General features: G+C 40.8%; 1 protein-coding gene across 1 annotated transcript; it reads right to left on the bottom strand.

Annotated features, from left to right (window-relative positions):
• Positions 1–6239: 6239 nt before the first annotated feature.
• Positions 6240–7232, bottom strand: LOC128541401 (trace amine-associated receptor 13c-like). Its single transcript, XM_053511805.1, has one exon. It carries the CDS (start codon positions 7230–7232, stop codon positions 6240–6242), a length of 993 nt encoding a protein of 330 aa, XP_053367780.1.
• Between the last annotated feature and the right edge of the window lie 1695 nt (positions 7233–8927).

Here is an 8927-nt window from a genome sequence, read left to right as displayed (position 1 = left end):
TCATTGTTGGGATGGCTGAGGTCCTTCACACTCTTCTTGGCCTTGGTCCAGCACTGCTTTCTGAAGGGTGGGTACCAGTCAGAAAGCTCAGTACGGTTGATGCACTCAGCTGATCGCACCACCCTATGCAGAGCTTGTCTGTCCTGCATGGTGCTGTTAGAAGTCCATGATGTATTCCATCAGGATACTAGTATGATGCAGGAGTAAAAGTCCCTAAGCACCTTTGAGGGCAGTTCAAAGTCTCTCAAGGTTGTAGAGATTCTGCAGAGTTTTTCACCATCGTGTTAATGTGACAGGACTGTGACAGGTCCTGCGTGATGTGACCACTGAGGTATATGAGGATGTCCAGTCTCTCCACTGGTCTTTTATTGATGATGGGGGTCTGGTAGTTCCTCTCCTGGCACCAGTTCTTCAGATTTATAATTTCATCTGGCCATTTCAATGTTGTAAAAGAGCAAGCCTATTTAGAATAAATAACATCAGCAAACTTGATGATGGTAGAGGAGTTGGGATGGCATGAAGTTATATGTGTACAATTGGAAATCCACTTTTGGAGCAATTGGAGATCCACTGACAGAGGAGTACTAGGTGCTCCGATTTGATGAAGGGATTTATATTTCTAAACACTGAACTGTAGTCGACAAACATCATTTTTGACATAATTCCGGTTCCTAGTGTCCAGGTGAGAGTGAGTGATGTGTAAAAGAGGTTGACGATGGCATCTGTTGATCAGTTCAAATGGTAAGCAAACTGTAGTGGATGCAGGACGTCAGGTAGTAAAGAGATTATGAAGTCTCTGACCAGCTACTCAAAGCACTTAGTCAATAGTCATTAAGGGAAGCCTGTTTTTTTTTTTTTTTTTTTTGACAGGGATAAAGAATTAATTTTTAGAATTTATTAATCAATTAAAATGTACTTATTTTACTTAGCACACCATAAGTCTTTTTATTAATAAATATTTTTTTAAATAAATATATTTCATATACAGTATTTGAATCTTTTTTAAGTTATTTTGAAATTTAAACCCTTGTACTGGACAAAGATATTTTTCCACGTATAGTGGGGACATGTTAAAAAATAAAATAAAAATATTTTTTTGTAGCACTGAAAAAAATATGCTTAGTTGATTCAGCCTATAAAAGACTTTCAGTGTTTTATGTCATGTGTAATTATTAAGCTCTCTAATAAAGGTGACATGTTTTGAAGCAATTACAAAACTATAACATAAATTTTGACATCTTTGGGGTCTGTTTGATTAGATATATGACAAAGTGAAAAAAATAAATGAATATATAAGATCAATTTCAGATGAAACCTGACTTAGAGTGAGGAGCACACATTAAATAACATAAATATTTCACTGAAATAATAAAGAAGCAAGGCAATTTATCAGACACACAAATAATTTAGAATAAATAACTCTTTATACCCATGGGATACCCATGAGTACCCATGCTGGTACCTGTACACACCAAAAGTGCTTACAATGGATTAGTTTAAATATTATATGACACTTATTTTGATGTCTTCATAAAAATGTCTAAAAAAATAGTTTATTTTATGTTGTAGCCCGTCTTTACATGGGCAGTGGACATCGAATTAACCAGTGTCAGTTCCACTCACCATTGCTGGACTCTTTTACAACTCAGATGAACTCCATAAACATACAGGATGAGCTGTGGGAAAAGCTACACAACCTCAGCTTGCTTCAGGGACCAGGCCTCCAGCCCTTACCATTGTTGATGCCGGTGGGCAGAGGAGGAGAAGCAGTGAAAGCAGTGTGTAAGAAAGCAGATGCATGGCAAAGAGACAGGAGTCTTTGCAAAAAAAAGGGGGGGGGACCCCTATCCGACAGTCTCTGGAGATTTCAATCATGCAAATCTAAAGTTAGTGCCTTTTAAATTCCATTAGTATATAGACTTTGCAATGAGAGGGGAAAACATGCTGGATCTTGTTTACATAAACATCCCTGGCACATATTGCGCAGAGCCCCACCCCTACCTGGGCTACTTAGTACACTCATCAAGTCTGAAGCAGGCAAAAACCTGTCAAGCAGGAGCCATCTCTGATCTTCAGGACTGCTTTAAGTATGCTGGCTGGAACATGTATGTCGACTTCACCAACTTTGGAGGAGTACATATCCTTAAAACCAGCTACATCAACAAGCGCAGCTATGAGGTCACTCTCTCCAAGAATATCATTTTACCCTCCAACCAGAAGTGTGGATTATTGTGGAGGTGTTTGTACTACTGAATACCTGAGACTCTGCTTTCAGGGTGGGGAACAAGGTGATAAACAGCAAATGCCCCCCAGGAAAGAAAACTTCCCCAGGATATCAAAAAGACAAAGAGCGCAAACACCCAGAAAATCCAAAACCATTTCATAGACAGTAGTGACATGTGGCATAGCATACAAGCCATCACCAACTACAGGACATTATCACCTGCGTGTGACAGTGACGGCTACCTTCTAGATGCACTAAACAGCTTCTACGCTCAATTCTACCACAGAATGACGTGACAGTGCGGCAGACCACCCCTCGTCCAAATGACCAGGTGCCGTATCTCACCACAGCTGATGTGAGGAAAAACTCTATACAGAGTCAATCTATATTAAGAGGCCTGTGGGGGACCTTGCTGCCCAGAAATAGGGGGACATTAGGCTTTCACCCAAATTATAATTTTAATAAATCAAAAAGTGAACATTAACTTAAAGTTCAAATCAAATAAACTACACAAAAGAAAGGTCAACAGAATCAAAGTTAAATCCAAACTAACAAACTTACCAGTTCTTACCATCATCTTTAACAACTCTCTGAGCAGCGCTATCATTCCGACATCCTTCAAGACCACCACTCTCTTCCCTGTGTCAAAGAAGTATTCGGTGTCCTGTCTCAATAAATACCTTCCTGTTGCACTTACAACCATTACCATGAAGTGCTTTGAATGGCTTGTCATTGGACAGTGACACTCTCACTAGACAGCTCAACTCTCTTCCCTTTATCGAAGACATTTACACCAAACGCTGCATATGGCTGATCTGACATACTGTACCTATCACAAACAGGTGATGATGTCCTGTAGTTCCACTCACTTCCTGTCATCTGGAATAGGGTAATGAAGCATTAAGGCTCTCACATCCAGACTATGTAAAATGCTATGTAAAAACGCTATGGGAAGATCTTTCTGTGTTGCCAGTTGTGAATCATGTGTGTATCAAACACGCCAAATCTTGGCATATATAACCTCGGTCAGGTGACGTTATCTGATGAAGCACACCTGCAGGTTATAAATAGGAGTAAACCGAAAACATTCCTCAAATCAATTTTGTCTAAAAGGACGTCCAGTGAAGCAACTTTGACACAAGCAGTGCGGCATTGGAGCGCAGCATCTCGTTCCCGCTTTTTTAGGGAACAGGGTTACAGCAAAGTAACCCAAGACGTTCCCTTTCAAAAGCTACACTTGATGCTGCGTAAAACGCTATGGGAACGAGAATACCAATGCCATCGCACTGCAAGTGTCTGGACCCACAGGGTCAGCTAGCTCTGAGAGGCTGACTCGAGGACCCATAAGCGCCACGCACCTCGTAGGCTAGGGCAATAGCATCTCTCACTGATGTGATGAAAAAAGGCTGCTCTGACTTACGCCACTGGCTAGTGCGATGGACGTGTGTACTGAACAAAGAAAGTGAGACTTTCCTGCTCTGGAGGTGTAAAAGGCGAAGGACAGAAGGCTTTGAGGAAGATTGGGTACATGGTCAAGAATAAAAATGGTTCAGGTGAGGATGCAGAATAGCTCTGACTAGCCCAGGGGCAAAGTCTAGGAAGGACAGGAAGCCTGCAGATCTCCAATTCTCTTGTGATTTTCTCTCTGGTGTCAACCAGACCCCATCAGTCAGAACATGACACGCCGAAAAAGCGGCTACGTACATTCTGAGGGTACTAGAGCACAAGCCAGAGGAAAACTTTTCTTTTAGAAACTCCAGCACTGAAACAATTCGGCAGTGGACTGGGTCTACATGTTTAGCCATGCAACAATTTCAAATATCCTCACCTTGAGGGAATAAGTTCTTCTAGTGCGTAAAGGTTCCAGGGCTCCCAACTTCATATGCCCTGGAATGTAAATCGCCTTGAGGGACAGGAACTCTTTCTGTGCCCGAAGCAGAATCTGGTACGCTAGCTTATTCAAGCGGCGCGGGCACAGTCTGCCCTGACGATTAAGTATGAGACTACCGTAGTGTTGTCCACCCGCACTAGGACATGGTAGCCTCCACTGCTGGAGGTGTTTCAAGGCCAAAATAAAGCCATAATTTCGGGGAAATTGATGTGTGTCAAGAACTAACCTGAGAAGACCAGAAGACGTAGCTTTAGCGGTTAGCCCTTTGTAGCATGAATGGTAAACCCAAATGCGGAGTGACACAAATAGGCAGGATAATCACGCTATTTAGTCTAAGGACTCTCACAAATGGGAAGCAAGGGAAAGACACAATCTAACCCGTGTCCTATAAAACACACATTTAATACGAAAGCAAAACCAAGTAAGTGAGTACTCACAATTCGGTAAATGCATTTAAGGTGGCATGGGCGAACTCAATGACTTAGTGATGTGCTGTGGTTTGTTTACTCCTCTTATACTTCCTGGTTCGCGACCGCATTACTTCCGGGTCCTAGTGCCGGTCGCTGATTGAGTGTGCATGACAATGTGCCACGCGAGAAGATGGCCTTTCCAGCTCCCATGGGCTGGACAACCATCTGAGTCCGCACCCCAGCCCGTGAGGTAAGAGTCTGTCGTTCGCCTCTCGCGACGACAAAAACGCACCTAGAGTGAAACCCAAAGTCAGAAACCGGGGTCTGAACCACAAAAAAAGGGTACGAACCTGGCGCGTAACCCGTATTTGTCTCCAGGAATTGGCCCTTGAGTAAATCTCCTGGACTTTATCTAGAATGAATCTAGACCTCGTCCTGTGCCCCAAGCAGAACCTGGTGCGCTAGCTTATTTCAGTGGCACGAGCACAGTCCGCCCTGGCGTTTTATGTACGAGACTACCCTACTGTTGTCCACCCGCACTAGGACATAGTAGTAAGCGAGAGTATGTCTTTCCTATTCATTTACAAAAAGCGTCGATGCCGCTTGAGAAGTGAATGGAAAACTTCCGGCGAGAGCGCAAGAGAAAGGGGGAAACCTGTCTCATGCGTGCCTGCCAGATTCCATTGTTTAACCACAGGAATGCGCCGCAACTCACGGTTCTCTTTAAGAATGCGAGCCGCACGTGAATGGCTCAAAACAAAGGTGTGGAGATCGCACTCCGAAAGAGATCTATCAAGCGGGGGTACGGATCTCCAAACAAACCCCACCGTATCGGTGAGTTAATACTTTTAAATTCGCTTGCACACATCACACACAATACGGTCCTGAAGACAAAAAGATCTGAGGAATGTTTCCGGTTCACTCCTATTTATAACCTACAGGTGCGTTTCATCAGATGACGTCACCTGACCAAGGTTATATCTGCCAAGATTTGGCGTGTTTGATCACAACCAGCAACACAGAAAGATGTTCCCATAGCGTTTTCATGCAGTATCGAGTGTAGCTATTGAAAGGGAACAAATAGCACTTAAACACACATGCGCAAACACATCTTCCCTACTAGTTAAAAGAAATGGTTACTATTTACTTATCTCAGTACCTCAACTCATTACCCCTTTACCAAAGTATTGGATTGTATCATGCTGTTTGTCATGGTGTCGCTTTTTTTGCACATTTGCACATGCACTTTTTCTTGTTTTATTTTGGCTTTACTTTATCTTGTTGCTATCTCTTGATATAAAAGCTATTCATTTTAAATAATTTAGCATTAAAAAAAGATAATTTCTACTATTGCTTATTTATTGTTTTATAAATGATTCTACATCAGACTTCACAGGTAATGAGAGACATCTTGGTTTTAAAAACGGCTCATAAGTAAATGATGGGCAAGTGATCACATAAATTTGGCCATGAAGTGTTATTGTTTATGGTTCTGATTAAATATTAAATGTTCAAGAAAATCTAAACTAAATCAAAAATTAGTTCAATAATTAATACAATACAAAAATCATTGTTATACTAATAGATAGTTATGGGTGATTTCAATTATTATTGCTTTTATATTGTAATATATTGATAATGAGATTTTGACTCTTTAGAATTTATAATAAAATAATCAAATTTGGCCACATCATCAAACAGAGTAAAAAACTATTTATAAAAGAACATTGATTAATTCAGAGTCAGATTGTAATATTCGCAGAGTTAAAATTAATTTAAAGCACCTCCTAAACCATGGGTAAAACAGAGCATAAATAATTGGGTTAATCATCGAATTAAGGTACAATATAATTAACACTTTTTGAGTAGTTTCTGTCTGTACTTCAATATTATCTCCTAATAAACTGAAAATAAAATACGGAAATAAACACAACAGAAACACAGAGACTAAGATTCCAAGAACTTTGGCTGCTTTTCTCTCAGATTTCATTGAGTGTGAGGTGATTTTCTGTGTTTTAGACCGTGTATTATTATTAAGTTCTCGGATAGCAGTGGCATGTTTCTTAGCAATGACAAAAACTTGAGTATACAATGTTATTATGACAGAAAGTGGAAATATAAATGCATACGTAAGATCAATTACAGACCAGCCTTCATTCAGAAAGAAAGAACACTCTCCGGGACACATTGCAGAACTTTTGAACGTTCCATTGAAATAATAAAATACTGTGTTATACACCACACACACAATCAAGTTAGAATTAATCACAATGCACATATTAATCCTACTGACTGTGTTTGTGTAAAGGAATGGGTTTGAGAGAGCCAAATACCGATCCACAGCAATCAGAGCAATGTTATAAATGGATAAGATTGTAAGGAAACCATCAATTAACCAAAATATTGTGCAGAAAAGAGTTCCAAATATCCAGCATGACTCGATTGTCCAGCTAAACATTGGAGGCATTAGAAAAGCGCCAACGAGGAAATCTGACACAGCCAGAGATAGCACCAGCATGTTACTTGGTGTGTGAAGCTGTTTGAAGTGAAAAACAGAAATTATGATAAGCAGATTTCCACACACTGTTAGCAGAACCACAGCAGCTGAACACACATACAGTAAGACATGAAATGCAGGAAATACAGATCTCTTTGGACAGGAAAAATGCACACAGAGATCAGACTGGTTAAACTCTGTCAGGTTCATAAATAGAATATCTCTAATGTACAATCAAATAATTGCTCAACTAGCTCTGTGGCTTTTGTAGTGTAGAAACTGACCACACCCCCCATGTTTGAGTGACAGTATGATACACACGATGCCATAACCTGTTGCATTCTTTCTCCCAATTTATGATTGAATAACCAGTAAACAATTTAACATAAGTGCACATTTTAGTATTCTTTTTACAAAGCACATGTCTACTTCAGATAGACTGTTCAGGTTAATAGGTATGAAAGTGTGGTACATATTTTTTTAAGAATAATGATTTAAATAATATCTATCTATCTATCTATCTATCTATCTATCTATCTATCTATCCATCCATTGCTAAAAAAAAAAGCCTTGTATTAATTAGCCTGGGCATAATATGTCTTGTCATTTTATGCCTAATTGGTAGATGAACACCTGAAAAAAATGTGATGGCTAATAACACTGCTGGTCACAGTAGATGGAATGAATGGGCCCACATTCCACATTAGTGGAAAGGGCTGCATTAGAACATTTTAAATTGAGCCTAGTGTAAGGGTCCACCACTAGAGGTCACTGTTTTTCATTTTGTAGTTTTTGTTGGCTGACTCAGTTTCCCAGCAGGCACCTCGGTCAGGTGATGCGAGTGCACACCTGAAACGAGGTAGCCATCAATCCATCTATAAATAGCTGTTTAGACTGGAAAACTGGGTCGAGCATTTTTGGTATCATTGCTGTCACTTGTGTGGGCGTTTTGTTTTGTTCTTTGTTTAGTTTGTACTTTGATTTTAGTTGTGTTGACTTGGGCTCTCTTATTGGCAATGTTTCTGTGTATGTTTTGTGTCTGTGTTTGTGGAGCTGATTCAGTCCTGTCCTAAATGTATGTGAGTATGGTGGTCTTTGTCCTTCCTGTGTTCTTATGTGTTTAGCTAGAGTCAGGTAAGTAGTTAGGTGTGTGTTTTGCTAGGAGTGTGTTTAGCTAAAATCTATGCTGAGCTAACTAGCATGCTTCTAGCCATAGCCCCTTTGTGTCTCTAGCTGTTCTGTGTTTCCTATCCCCCTAGTGTCCCAGTGCGCCTAGCTTTAGAGTGCCGCTCCTCCAAGCTTTGGAGTACCGACTAGCTTGTTAGTGCGCCTCGCTTAGCCTTAGAGGGCCGCCTTGCCTAGCCACTGGGTATCCTCTGTCTGTGTTTCTGTGCCCCCATTCCCTAGTGTGTGTTAAGCTATTAGGTGAGTGTAGCTTGGTGCATGTTTAGCTAAAAGCCATGCCTAGCTGATTGCCATGTCTTTAGGCCTCGTCCCGTTTCTAGTCTCTATGTGTCTCCCTCTAGTGTCCGGTTTCAGCTCCATGCATAGTTTGTGTGTCCTGTTGTTTGTCCTCCCCCTGCCTGTGTCTCGCCACAGGACGTTTGTCCTCCAGTCTGTGTCTTGCCAGAGAGCCCCTGTTAGCACAGAGTTGAGTATTTAAGTTTGTTTGTTCCTTTGTTTGTCTTTATTTATACTTTGTGTTTAACCATCATTAAAAGACTCTTTTTGATTACACAACCCCTCTGCCTCTATGCCTGCTCCTTCCGCCCACGGCGTTCAACACCTGCCACAACACCCCGTTCGTGACACACATATTAATTTGAATCACTCATTTAAGAATTGCATGCTTCAGTCATGTCAACAAAAAAAACAATCTCAAATGTTTTAGCATCTCGTGGAATG

Source organism: Clarias gariepinus, chromosome 2, assembly GCF_024256425.1.
Source record: "Clarias gariepinus isolate MV-2021 ecotype Netherlands chromosome 2, CGAR_prim_01v2, whole genome shotgun sequence".
NCBI lineage: Eukaryota > Metazoa > Chordata > Actinopteri > Siluriformes > Clariidae > Clarias > Clarias gariepinus.
This window is presented reverse-complemented; position numbering and strand designations above follow the sequence as displayed.